This window comes from Protopterus annectens, chromosome 12.part0 (genome assembly GCF_019279795.1).
Source record: "Protopterus annectens isolate FY-2018-M chromosome 12.part0, PAN1.0, whole genome shotgun sequence".
Taxonomy (NCBI): domain Eukaryota; kingdom Metazoa; phylum Chordata; order Ceratodontiformes; family Protopteridae; genus Protopterus; species Protopterus annectens.
The window spans coordinates 1234868922-1234883963 of record NC_056746.1 but is presented as its reverse complement, the minus strand read 5'-3'; the positions used below and the strand labels follow the sequence as shown (position 1 = coordinate 1234883963).

Genomic DNA, 15042 nt, shown 5'->3' with positions numbered 1-15042 from the left:
CCTCCTTTGCAGACTAGCCTTACAGGCTTGGAAACTAGCCCACCTGCTGGAAATGTCTCTCCAGGTGGTCTACATCCCTTCCAATCAAAACTCTGGCAGACACACTGAGCATTTCCAGAACACAGGCCTATGAGTGGATGCTGCACAGGGATGTGTTCCTGGACATTGTTCACCAGTGGGGTGTGGGGTATTCCGCAAATAGACTTGTTTGCCTCACCTCTGAACAAACAACTTCCAAATTATTGTGCCAGAGAATCACATCCTCAGGCATAGAAAGTGGACACTCTGAAAATCTCTTGGAAGGGGAAGTTTCTTTATGCATACCCTTCCCTACCACTCATCCCAAAAGTCCTGCTGAAAATTCAACAGGACAATCCAAAAATCTTGCTGGTGACTCCCTATTGGCCAAGATAGCACTGGTTTCCCCTTTTCCTACACCTAGTCAAGGGCAATCATCGCAAGTTACCCCACAGAGTGGACTTACTTACCCAAACAAGGGCTCCCTCATCCACCCAAACCTGGAAACTCTTCAGTTGACCCTGTAGCTGACAGAGACCTGATCCCTTTCAGACACATTTATTGTGAGGATGTGCTTGTGGTCCCAGGAGGCCAGGAATCCCAATACAAGTAAGGCTTACCTTTCCCAATGGAAGAGATTTTCCCTTTGTGGCCTTGCTAGAAACCTGGACCTGCTTACGGTGGACCCCCCATGTTTCTTTTGTATCTGTGTGAATTGCTTAATGCAGGTTTAACTTATTCCTCTATAAAGCTCATCTGTCAGCTGTCTCTTCATGTCTGCCAGATTCTCCTCCTCTAGCTTCCAGATTTGAGGCCAAACAATTTCTAAAAGGCCTCCTCTACTTTAGACCTCCCAGGAGACCTGTAGCTCCCCCTGGGATCTTAACATTGTGCTAGGAAGAACTGGTTCAAGTGCCTTTTGAGCCAGCCTCTTCTAGCTCCCTCAAACACTGTACTTGGAAAACTGTTCTCCAGGGGGCTGTTACCTCCACCAGGTGGGTTTCAGAACTTCAAGCCCTAATGGCTTCTCCATCCTTCCTGAGCTTCCACAAAGGCAGGGTTTCCCTTCATACTAACCCTTCATTCATGCCAAAGATAGTTTATTAATTGTCTTTAAACCAGGCCATTCATCTACCTACCTGTTTCCCCTCCTCCCAAAACAATAATGAAAAGATCCTACACACTCTTGATGTACGCAGATAACTCAGTTTCTATCTCCACAGGACAAAACATTTTATGAAATCAGACCAACTATTTGTGTCCTTCCACCCACCCAAGAGCTCTGGGATTGTCTGTATCCAAACAGACCATCTCCAACTGGATTTCAAAATCCATTTCTTTCTGCTATGCCTACCATGGTAAAGTCCTTCCTGGCACAGTCAAAGCTCACTCTGCCAAGGCAGTGTCTCCCTCAGGGACCTTCCAAAACAGCTGGACACTAACTCCATTCTAGAAGCAGCTACTTAGACATCTGTACCACACCTTCACCAAACATTAAAAAATGCTTTCTGTCTCCAGATCTAAGGCAGGGTTTGCCAGGGCCATTCTTCACGTTTTCCTGGAAAATTCTTCACTTACCTCCACCTCCCTTTCTGCATGAACTGTGGTATTCTCCCTCATGTAAAGAATACTGCAACAGATGAATAGAAAGGCATAGAGTGGTTGTGTAAGAACTTACCATAATGATAGACGTCCTTCTCTTTGTGGCAGTATTATATCCCACCCTCCTTCCCTACTTCCTTCTATTCTTGGATGGATTTATTCTCTTTCCTTTGAACTGTCTGTCTGCCTCGGGCTTCAGTTCTGAGGATGGTGCATGCATACGTCACTTTTATGGCCTATGTCCGATAGCAGCCTACTTCAGACATACTGTGCACCCTACGGTAGTAAAAGACTTTGATATACTGGCCAACGTCAGGTCGCCTTGGCAGTCAACTCCCTTATGCAAAGAATACTGCAGTAGAGAAGAGAACATCTATTGTTATGGTAAGTTCTTACATAGCTAATCTTTCTCCCTTCTGCCCCGTAGCTCCTTTGCCAGTCCGACCTCCTGCTTCAGATTTGTCGGATCCAGTGGCCCAGCGAACCAAGATGGATCCAGTAGTAGTCTTTACTTCGGCTCTGACTACCTCCCTGACGTACTCCGCTCCGACAGTGTTGGGACCCACCGCTTCTCCGAACCAAAACTTAAATGTCGAGTCTAGGGGGCTTATTTAGATTCTGAAGTTTTCAGAGCTGTCGCTTCCCCTTAGAGCCTCAGCGTTTGACAGCACGGCTCCGACTCCCCCTTCAGAGCGGAGGATTGCTGGGGCTCCAGAGAAGTCTGCTCCAACATCTTCAGCTCTGTAGAGCTCATACCCAAACGGGCAGATAAGATACTCAGTACCTCCACCGACAGATTACACTGGATGAAAGGGATCCCGGTAGATGCCATGGTTGTTGCGGAAGCAGCTGTCATAGGAAAGCTCCACTGTCCACCCCCCTAACAGGGAGTGTAGGGCTTTGGACAGATTTGGAAATGGGGCTTACAGTTTGGCTATGTTTGCTTTGTGAGTGATAAACTACTTATCTTACTTCACCAGGCTACAGAGGGAATTAAGCAAGGAGCTCTCTAGCTCGATCCCTGAATCCATGTCTGATGAGGAACAGAAGACCTTTTCTTCCAGAATGGCCACTCCCCAGTCAATATCCAACTCGTCCATGAGGTTGATTTCCCACACTGCAGAGGGCTTCACAAGGACTGCTGGTTCCGGCATTGACATTAGGTGCTATGCCTGGGTGTGGTTGTGTGACTTTGGGGAACCTTTCAAGGTGTCATTTGTCAATGCACCTTTTGATGGTTCATCCTTGTTTGACCCCATAGAACACATTCTCCCATGGTGAAAAAGATGGAAAGACCTTGTCTGCTATAGGGATCCATTTTCCACACCACAAAGATCCTTCTCCAGGAGTCAGCATGGTGAGAAAAAAATTATGGTTCAGGAAGTCTCAAGGTCTTTTTCAGGAAACTCAGGGAGACTTTTCCACCAGAGGCAGAGGGGGAAACAGTTATGGTGGTAGATGCTGCCTCCGGAGTAGAGGTGGTCTGCAGAATCTAGGGTCTCAAGATTCATTTTTGGACAGACCCTTCCAGTACCCTTGAAGGATTGCCCAACTGTCCTGTTCTGGAGACAGTCATGGTGGGGGCGTTTATCTTTACGCCTAGATAGCCATCACAAGCGACCACTGGGTGCAAAGGATCATATCCAGAGGATACTCCATTCCCTTTTTAAATCTCCCCAAGCCAAGGACTTACCTCCCCGATGTGCCACCTAATCAGAGGGGAAATTGCAAAGCTGCTCCAAAAAAAGTGTCATCCAGGAGGTCCTTCCTGACCAAGTCAGATCGGGCATTTATTCAGGGTTCTTTTAAGTCCCAAATAAGACAGGGGACCTAAGACCAATCTTGGATCTAACATCTCTGAACAAGTCACTAAGGAACTCGAAATTCAGGATGGTCATGATCCAATCCATCTTACCTCTTCTGAAGATGAATGACGGGATGTGCTTGATAGACCTGAGGGATGCATACTACCACATCAAAGTGGACAGGTGCTTAAGGCAGTATCTTTGTTTCAGGCTGGGAACCAGTCTCTTTCAATTCCGAATACTCCCATTTGGTCTCACCACAGCTCCCAGGGTGTTCACCAAATGCATGGCAGTAGTCCCAGCTCATCTCAGACTGCGGGGATTCCTTGTGTTTCCTTATCTGGACGACTGACTCCTAACTGCTTCAACCAGGCATCTACTCATCCAAGCCAGGGACTACCTGTTGGAACTAGCTCCCACTCTCAGCATAACCGCCAACATGCAAAAATAACAGTTACTTACCAGTTCAACTAGTAGACTTTATTGGAACATGTTTGCCTACCTCCAGACAGATTGTCAACCCTGAGGCTGCATATCTTGCAGATCCTAAAAATTCCGGACCCTCCAGCAAATGTAGTGCTCAGAGTGTGAGACTCTATGGCTGCCATGATAACTGTATTACCTACAGCATGTTTGCACATGAGAATCTTACAGTGGACATTATCAGTCCAATGGTCTATGCATCGTTACCCATTGAACCACCCGATCAAACTTTCACATGTGTGCAAATATTCAATCTCGTGATGGCTGCAGTCCCCTGAAGTCAACCAAGGGCACCCTTTTGTTCTTACCCCACCAAGCGCCATGCTGACCACGGACACTTCCCAGGTGGGGTGGGGGGCATTTTCTGGGACAGACGGTCCAAGGCATGTGGACTTCTCAGGACACCAACTTGCAGTATCAACATCCTGGAGAAGAGAGCAGTCTTTCAAGTGTTGTAAATACTGTACAGCTTTCTCCCTCTAGGGACTATTGCAGTCCAGATGGGCAGTATGCCTGTAGTGTGGTACACATCAGCAACCAGGGAGGAAACTGATCTTACTCACTGTGTTGAGAAGCAGTGAGTGTGTGGCAGTGGCAACCACTTTCTAACTGCAGCGCACATTCCGGGGGAGTACAACATTCTAGCAGACAGGCTCAGCAGAGTTTTATTGCTGCCTCAGAGATGTTTCTAAAATCATTCGGTGGCAAACATGATCTTTCTCAAGGGGGGGGGGGGGGTCAGCCTTGCTGTGATCTTTTTTCATCCCCCTAAACAACAAATAGAACAGGTTCTTTGCCTTGATCTCCCATCAGGGACAGACACCAAGAGATGCTCTAGTCCATCTTTGGCCCCCTGGTCTACTTTATGCATTCCCTCCAGTACCCCTAATTCCCAAATTCCTTCAGAAAGCACACTGGTTGAAGAGCAAAGCAATCCTCATTGTTCCTTTCTAGCCTCTCCAGATCTGGTTCACCTTTCTTTGGTCTTACCTGATCTGCCTGCCATGGACACTGGAACCACTTCCATATCTAGTCTCCCATCCCTCAAGGTAGACGCACCCTGATCTTCAAGGCCTAAAAGTGACCGCATGGTTTCTGCAGCTCCAGTAATGGCTAGACATTCCAGGCTTTCATCCACAGTCCTAATGATTGTGATTTTTTTCCCAGAAAATGTCTACCAAAAAAATTCTACAAGAGTAAGTGGAAGAAATTTTCCATCTGGGGTCAACAGAAGCTAATGGACCCCTTTACAGCTCCTGTTCCAGTAGTATTGGATTTTCTGGCTTTCCTTTTCCAAAATAGAGCCAGCTACTCCACTGTGAAAGTTCAGTTGGCAGCTGTTTCACATTTTCATATCAGAGAGAATTCTTTATCTCTAGCTTTGTCAAAACTCTGCAAGTCCTTTCTCAGTAGTACTTTCTCCAATCAAAGATCCAACTCCTTCTGGGACCTAACTTAGATTTTAAAGGCATTAGTTCTTCCCCCTTTTAAACCTGCAGCTAAGGTAGATTTGAAGTTTCTTTCCTGGAAAACAGCTTTTTAGTAGCTATCACCTCAACAAAAAAAGTTTCTGAACTGCAAGCCCTTTTGTCTAAATCTCCTTATTTAAATTTCCATAAAGATACGGTATCCTTGCTGACCAACCCTTCCTTTTTACCTGAAGTTGCAAAAAGAAAACAATATCAATCAGTCTTTTAACTACCAGTTTTCTTTCCAAATTTTCAAAAAAGGGAGAATACATGCTGCATCTTCTTGGTGTTCATAGGCAGTTGTATTTTTATGTAGCAGGACAAAATCTTTCAGGAAATCTGATCAGCTGTTCATATGTTTCTCAGATGTTAGGAAAGGGGTGGCAGTTTCCAAATCTGCATTGGCTAAATGGCTACTAGATTGCATTTACTTTGTTGATTCTTCTAAAGGTATTCCGTTGTCTATATGCATCAAAGCTCATCATACAAGATCATTGGCAACATCTCAAGCCTTTTGCTCAAGAGTGTCAGTTGATGACATTTGTGCAGCTGTTTCTTGGTCAAACTCTCATACCTTTATTACACATTATAAATTGGACATAATTTCCAGGAATAGGGCTGCTTTTGGCTCTGCAGTGCTCTGGAATATCCTTTCATGAGGGCCACCCTAGGTTCTTTGTAGCTGGGAACTCTGTCCCACAGGTTGAGGAACGAATGAAAATGACAATATCTGATGAGGAAGTTATGTGTTCCATCTGTGTTGTCCATTTTCATTTTTCCTCAACCTCCCCACCATCCTTCCCCTTGTCCATAATTATGAAAGACCTGATGGAGATACAAGTAAGAACCACTCTTCCTATTTAGAGTCCCTGAACTATATTCTTTCTATCCTTTAGTTCTGTATTGTGATTAATTCTAAATGTGTTATATAGTTATCTTTCTGCATATATATTAGCAGCAAACTCAATCTGAGGTAATCGGGGGGAATGAGGCATTATGGGATGGAGAGGAGGAGCTTGCGCTTTCACATTCAAAGCTTGTAAAGCAGCCGGGTCGGATCCAAAACCCACAGGTTGATGAAGAATTAAAATGGACAACACAGATGGAATGTTATGATAAGTACATAACTTTTTTTTAAACATTTTTTTTATCTCAAGAAATTACTACAGTTAAAAAAGGTGATTCCTTAGCAAGCCATTTATTACAGCTATGAATCCTGATGTCCAGAAGCCATTACAGGTGAGCATTCCTGTAAAGATATTCCTGAGGAAAACTGTCTGATAATTATGATGAATGCAACAGAGATAATTCTACCCCTTAGAATTCACAAGCATAAATTTCTATCTGTGAAGAAAATCATGTGGAGGGATTTTCTTTTAATCAAACCATAGCTGGGCTGGATGAAGTATATCTATGAGAACAAACAGATGTTTCCTGTGAACAGAGCAGATGTTATGGTATGGTATGTTACAAATGGACATTCCTCATTCCTCACCCGTCCCTCCTGTACTGCCAACCATGGAGGATGGGCTGAATGCTCTCTACAGTTATTGTGATACCCAGCCGTCAGTCACTGAAAAAAAGTAGATAAAATGTAGAAAGACTAATGCATTTAATTCTTTCAGCTTAGGTTAGACTCAGCAGCCATGTCCACTGCATCGCCTGCTTGGTAATAGGTTGTTATTAAACACTACCCGTCGATGTTAGACTGCCTAGTAAGAGAATGTTTTCTTCTTCCACTTTGGCATTCTGAATTCTCAATTATCAGGCATACCTGTGGAAGTTTTTGCTTTGTTATATGGATAGTCTGAGGAAATTTACTAACTCACTTCCTACAGAAGAAAGTTCTTTTTTTGAATTAAACTGTTTCTACTTTGTCCCAGATATCCAAACATACTTTGAAGAGTGTGTGACTGCAAAGATATTGTGTTTAGGGCCACTGTTAACTGCTACAGTGTTAAAAAGATATGCTTAGATGTGTAACCAAAAGTCTGCTGATGAGGTGAAGTCTGAAATCTTAGATGCTAGTTGGATAAGGGGTTATTGTTTGGCCATTCTGCCACCCATTTTCTCAAACTGTATGATGAAAGAATAAAATTGATTCAGGTAGTATCTAACATTGTCCCCCACTGCAAATCTTTTAGGCCTCCCTCTTTCACTGTAAAGCCAGATAATTGAAACTAGTCATATTCTGGCAAACAAGAAGCACTGTGTCCCTTTCTCTGAAAACTAACAGTGTAGAACCCCCCCCCCCATTGATATCTCCACAAACCTGTCTTCAACTTCCCCCTTTGGCAAAAGATTATGTCAGATTCTTGGGTGTAAACAGTGGTACCTGAGGGTTACAGATGGCACTAGATACAAAAACCTCCTTTTATAGGTTCGTAAGTATATACTATGTTAGTGACCACAAGTTTCTAGAGGTTATATGGGGAGGAGTGTGTTTGTTTGGGCATTACTGTCTGCCTCTGTCTATTAGAGACATGAGGGCTAGACCCAGGGTGAATTTCTGATTTCACCTTTCAAGGGATTTCATCCCCATGTTTTGAACCAAACAGAAAATTTTCTTCAGGTACTTAAATCTAACCAGTGCCCATGAGTCAAAGAGCAAAGGCTTCAGTTGTAGAATGTTTCTGGTACCAAAGAACGAGGCCTTGTAGAGACCAGTTCTATAGCCTTCATTCCTAAACCTGTATGGGAAAGTACCAGAATTTTGACCATACAGAACAACCTGTTACCCTCATTCCTCCCATGAGTTGCATGGTAACACTAGACTTGAACGGTGATTTTGCATCGTGGCCACCCAGGTATATTTTCCACTAAGAGAAGAGCCAGAGAACTAGTATTTTGGACTTCATTATCAAAATACATTGATAGTGTTCTTTCTTTCTTGTCCGATATGTAATAGCACCAGAGCACATTTGCAAAAGGAACCACTTCAGCTAAATCCAATATCTGAACTATCTTGGTCTACTGTTGCAACGGATATCTTTGAATGGAATAATCAACACTATTTGGTTTTGGTAGACTCTTACTTGAACTGGTTTGAGATTGATCTGCTACTAAACTTAACCACATTGCTATAGCCACAGGCTTCAGGAGAATTCTAGGGCTCCCGCTTTCTGAGTCACATTGTCAGTGTTCTGCATTGCCCTTGTGATTATCTAAAGCTCCAAGGGTTTTCATGAAATGTGTAGCCCCAGTCATAGCTCACTGTAGACTGAATGGCATCTACATATTTCTTTATTTAGATGTCTTACTTATCTTTGTAAAGTTTTATTCAGATGTCAAGAGTTTTTAACTTGGGTTAACTCTCTCCTGACCAATATGGGCTTCCATATAAATGTTGGAAAATCCTCATTGACTTCATCTTACAGGATTGTGTTTCTTGGCTGCCTTCTAGATACCTCTCTTCAAAAGTCCTTTCTGACACAAGAAAAGGTGGATTTTATCTGGAATCTTTCCTGAGCTTCTCCAGTCCGTCTGGTCTCAGACTTCTGCAAGAAAATTTCTCAAGATCCTGTTCATATCTTCTATGAGTCTAATGATCCCCCCTAGCCAGGTTGCATATGAAGAAGATGCAGTGGTTTCTGAAAATACACAAACCCAGCATTTTCATCTTTTGGAGCATCAAATTCCAATTTTTGGCTTTCTAAAAATGGAATTGCAGTGGTAGAGTCAATAAATTCAGCTGAACCCAAGTCTCCATGTCTCTCCTCAGACCCCAGACCAATCACTCAATGCAGATGCTTCAGATTTTGCTTGGGGAGCAGTTTACATGGGAGTAAAGTTGCAAGGCCTGTGTAGTCATTCAGACAGACCAAAGGCGCAACATTACAAAGGAGGTGTTGGCTGCTACCTATACCTTGAAATATATTCATCACCCAAGGTCACCAAAACCTCTTCAAGTTATTACAAACTCTCCAAGCAAAATGTAGTGTTAGACAAGCTGAGCGAGACCATGACGGGCCTTCACGAATGGAAATTGAAAAAGGGTGTCTTCCAGGAATTGATGCAGTTATGGGGAACACCTCAAATAGATCTGTTCACTCTTTTTTCAAAACAGACAACTTAACAAATTCTGCACCAGGATTCCTTGCAGTCAAGCCTGGAAACAGCGGCATTTTAATTCCCTTGGATGGGATTCTTCCTTTATGCTTTTCTACTCTTTCCACTGATATTCAGGATAACTCTGGAGATGAAGGACTCCCCAAAAAACATTGTGGTGACTCTCTCTTTTGGCCCAGACAACATTAATTCTCCCTTCTTATGGGACTGGCCTAGGGTAATTACCACAAGCTTCCTCACAAACTGGATCTGCTCACACAGGACAGTAACCAGTTTGATACACCCCAATCTTAATAATCTTCAGCTGACTGCCTGGATAATTCATTTCTAATACTGTCTATCAGGTAATAAAGGAGGCAAGTAGAAAATCTGCTACTAGAAAATCATATATTGGTAAATGGAAGTGATTTTCTAGTTATTGGCTAATCAATAACCAGGAGCCCATGAGAGATTTTGTACCTCGAGTGCTTAAATATTTGTGTGAGTGACTTTCCCCAGACATCTCTTATTCCTCTGTAAGGGTTCTTCTTGTGGCCATTTCAACATGTCTGCACATGGATCTCCCTCATGTTCTGTGTTGTGGTAAAACAGTTTCTGAAAGGAGTTGTACACCTGAGACCTCCTTGTAAACTGTTTGCTATTCCTTGGGATCTCAACTTTTTTCTGGAAAAGTCACTGCTCTGACGTCTGAAAAAAGAGCATCTGCATTGCAAGCTCTCATGGTTGAAGCTTACCTCATATTCCGCAGAGATAGGGTCACATTAAGAACAAACCCCTCTTTTTTGCTCAGCATTGTTTCACAATTTACTTTTAATCAAGCCAGCAGTCTTCTAGTTTTCTACCCAGAACCTAAAAACCAGAAAGTATTTTGCATACACTGGATGCTCATCAGCAGATCAGGTGTTATCTTAACAGATGTAAGTCATTTAGAAAAGCTGATCAGTTACTTACTTCTTATTAAGGGACAGCAACATCCTGAGTCTAAACAGAAAATTTCTAGTTGGTTGTCTTTTTAGCTATTGCTTTTGGTTATTTCCACCATGGCATATTCATTCTGAGTAGTGTCAAGGATCCTTGTTTTTTTCGACAGCATTCTTTAAAGTGGTGGACTTTTGAAGCATTCTAGAGGCAGCTACATGGTCCTCCATACATACCTTTACAACATATTGCAAACTGTATTCCTTTCATGGTTCAGGACAAGCTTTCTAGGATTTTTCTCTAGGTGCTTCTCCCAGGTTGGACTGGCATTGGTAATCAACCCATAAAGCCTAAAGGCTACTGCAGCAGTGGGAATGATTAACACAGTACAGCTGTGAAAGTTGCATTTACCTCACTGCTGCACTAGCTGCACCTGCCTTCCATCCCGCTACTCTTGCATGTAGTTGTAGTTTGGATGTAAGGTAGATATCTGTGTGTTTATACTGTATGTGTTTCTTGGTTATTATTTGGTTCAGGGTTGTTTGGCTTTTCTCTGTCTGACGGTCTCTCTCTCTGTATTGAGAAGAACGTCCTGAAGAAATCTTGACTCTGAGTGAAGATGGTGGGGAGTGAGAGCTTTGTGAAACTGTCTGGTTTTTGTTTCCTGAGCAGAGAGAAACAATCCATGTAGCCTACGGGCTGCAATAGCAGTGAGAATTTCGAACATCTACTGTTATGGGTAAGTACAAACTCACACAACTGTACTTTTTATGTAGAAGGAGCTGTTTCTGAACTGTAAATGGCATGGTTTGTATTCCAACTTTACAACATTGCACAGAGAAAGCAGTTAATGAAAACTGCATCTTGAGAATATGTGGTTCCTACTGGTTCTTCTGAACTGTGTGTGTACCCTTGTATTTGCTTTATGTATAAAATGCAGCCATGTATGTATTTTGTATGTTTAGGTTCCAGGCCAGTGTGTCGAAAGTTCCGCTTTTGCCACTTCGTCTGTGTACAGTCCAGAAAAACAAGGTTTTAAATCCAAACCCTGCAACTCCAGTGCAGATCAGACTGGTACCGGTGATATCTCTGGCTTTGATTCAACCTCAGGCTCCAAAATCAGGCGTTCTAAGAATGAGAACAGTTTGTCAGAAGGTACTTAAATACGAAGTATAAAATTATTTATAATTGAGCAGAAATAAAGAACATCGTTGTAAGCAGCATACACCAATTCATTGGTTTCCTGTTAATATGTTCTCTTTTCCACTGGTGTTTGTTTTGACAGATGCAAGTCCTTGTAAGCTATTGTATGTTTGTGATACCATTTGGACCTAAAGTTAAGTTTCTTTGGTATAATGGAATTATACTCGTCTTTGTGGCATATTTACAAAGGCTGTGACTTTAATGATGTTCATTGTAAGGTTATTGCTGGAGGAAATGGGATGTATATATAAGGATGTCACACTTCTGACAAGATATTAAGAACAGTGTAGATGAAAACATTTGGAAACTTGACTGTAAAAGAAGAATGAAAGTAACCCATACCAACTTTTTTTTTTTTTTTTTTTTTTTTTTTTTTTTTAAGTTTTACTCTCTCTTGCAAGTATTTTCTGCACTTTCAGGCAAAGATTTTCCATGGACATAAATACCCTTTTGCCCATTTTATATTGATTCTACATCCCCACAGCTGGCATGTCATCCCTTGAAAAAGTCACTAACAAATGTGCACATGGTGAACAGATTTACTTTAAACAAACTACACACAAGATAATCTTTAGTATGGGAGAAAATTATGTACCAAGTTGTGGGTGCTGTAAGACTTTTAGAATGTTGTGCTTAAAGAGATTAGACTCTCAAGATCGTTTTTGACCACAGGTATCTGTTCACCTAAGCAGTGATGTCCATCTTTTTTTTTTTTTTTCTTTTTTACTTCCCCAAGGAAGAATCCATATGTAAATCACACAAGCTACAGAGAATGAAAAAATATAAACTGTAATGGCTCTGTTAGCCCTGCTGTAAGTTGGAGTGCAGGGTACAGTGCCCTAGGTCAGTCTGCCTCTGATGTAAGACATTAGTTTAATCATGATCCCCCCCCCACACACACACACACACACACACTTTGTTGACTCTCTCAAATGTTCACCATATTTTAAAACTGCAGTTATGATGCCACAGCCAGGCATCAGTTCTCAGACCTTCGCAGATGTCATGCCAGGATCTTTTTCCATTTTACTTGAGTCTCCTGCTAGCTTACATATCCTAGATCAAGTCCGTCATATGATTTTACTTAGTTTTCCATTGAATTACTCTGCCACCAGCTTGGTTCCTGTTCTCATGGCATCTGTTGCTGCAGTGGTTCTTCGTCTGCAAGTGCATGAATGCCTGTTCCTAGTATCAGCTTGTCAGACTTGTGCAAGGTAACCTACAGTTTCTTTTGATTACAGGTGGTCTGCAGAGGTGTACCTGGCAGTACTGCAGGGAAGAACACTAGCCATAGCTGTTGTCTCATCTGCATTATATCAAGTATAGTTGCACAGCAATGTGAAAGAGGGATCTCCAGTTTTGAACTGAGGGAAGAAGACCTTGCCTACTTAAATCACTTGCAATGCCGTGTACCGTGTGACACAGATGAAAATCGCATTTGTTTAGGCTTCCCCCAGAAGTTTTGTCCTTTTGCAAAGCCTTTAATCTTATGCAGAAGCATTTTAAATGGATGTGTGGAGGTAAAAGAAATGGTCTACTGCTCAGAAGAGGTTTGTTGAGCTCCAGGAGTTTGAAGAACCTAAACTTTCTTTCATCTCTGCTGCAGTGCAGACTTTATAAGATATTTTTGCAAGTGTGTCTCTAGAACTGTATTCTCTACCCTTGTCATCCAGGAAGTAGTATGAGTTTTACAGAATGCAGGAACAACATAAATATTTGTAGAAAAAAATCTAGTAGTTAACCCTGCAGTGGTCTGTTTGTCAACATGTAGAAGGTCCAAACTGGTGTGTAATTTAATTAATCTCTCTAGTGATAGGGCAAGCAGACTTCTAGGCAGATTTTAAAATAAAGTCTATATATCGGCATCCATGCATATTACTGCCGTCAACTTCCAGACATTGTATCTTCATTAACAGATACATACATACATACACAGAAGCAAGTGGAAGATGTAGCCTAGAACAGTTGAGATGAAGCTGCCAGAGATGGAAATTGAAGACTTCACCAAGTTGTGGCCAGAGCTGGGAAGTATTCTATTAAGTGTAGGTGTAATACTGTACATGCCTGTGCCAAGGTAGCCACTTCAGGCACAGTCATCAGAAGACTTGCTTTGATCAGAATACAATCACTTACAGAGGATATTAAACAGTAGAATACTGAGTGTGCCTTAGATAAGGATATTTTTGTTAGTCCATCCTATTACAGTGCTTAAAAACTGGAAGGGAATGACAAGATCCTACAGTTAGGTAAAGATCTGTTTTACCACCCCTCAATGCTGAGGTATTTAAGGATTTTGCTTTAAATAGTTTAAAAAGTTGGAGGGGAAGGACAAATTCTGTAGTTAGGTAACTCAATCCCAAGCAAAAATTAGGAATGCAAAGCAGCAGTCATGCTACTAGGAATGTCTTCTGTTGGTGCATTAATGTGTTTCAATTATTTTGGTTTACATAACTTGCAGAGCAATTTCCAAAGTATTGAAAGTGTTTCTTTAATTTGCAAACTGAATCAGCATGCAGAGAAAGTGAGTTGTTGCCCCTGAGGGGGGGAAAAACAACAGAAAAAGAGCTGTAACATCTATTGTTTTCAGCTTTACTAGACTTGGTACTTAAAATTGTCAGCACAAACAAATAACTGGCAATGTTTCCTCTAACATTGCCTCTGTAGTCCTGTGGTGCCATTACAGAACACTTGCTGCTTTACATTCAGTATTAAAATTCTAATGAACATGGTCACTGTTGTGGTCAGCTATCTTTTTAATTTCTTCTCACTCCCCAAAATCCTGCAACACCACAGAGTGATGCTAACCAAATGTAATTAGCCAAACTAGTTGGTCCTGTTGGGAAGATTTGTCGACTGAAGCACCAATTCTGCCCCCCCCACCTTAATTTCTCATTTAAATCCATAATGTATACATAAGAGGTGATTAGTTAATCCATTTCTTTCCCGCTGATAAGAAGGGAAGCCTTTGGAGACATTGTTATAACTGACTGAAGCAAGGAGACTAGAGACGAACAGGAAACTACTGAAGTGATTAAGAAGACACTGTCTGTATAGCACTTCTAGAGGTGACTATCACCTGTACTTTTTCTTCCATTGTAGTCTTGATTTCTGCTTTATCTGTGAAGAAGGCATATCATTAGTTAAGCAGGTGTTTGACATGAAGAATGCTTACTTCCATATACCTGTTCACTGGGTGCACAGACGATTTTGCTTTCAGTAGGTAGTTCCCACTTTTCAATTTACCTTCTTCACTTTTGGCCTCAGCACACCTCCTAAGGTATTTACCAAATGCTTGGTCCCATTGTTTACTTACCTGGGATTCAAAGACACAGTTATCCCTATACTGACGTGTCTAACTCAAGTGAATTCCTTGGGGAACTGGAGGAGATTCTCATTTAAAATTCCAACTGTTTGCAGAACCCAAGTGTGACAGTAAGTGGCATAAAGCTGCTGAAGTGTTTGTACTTATTGTGCAT

General features: G+C 41.9%; 1 protein-coding gene across 1 annotated transcript in view; it reads left to right on the top strand.

Moving 5' to 3' along the window:
- Positions 1-15042, top strand: part of ZNF341 (zinc finger protein 341) — a 1063660-nt gene that overhangs the window by 333453 nt on the left and 715165 nt on the right. The window contains exon 6 of the mRNA XM_044089011.1: positions 11329-11518. Coding sequence (XP_043944946.1) covers positions 11329-11518 — 190 coding nt within the window. The remainder of the gene's footprint in view (positions 1-11328; positions 11519-15042) is intronic.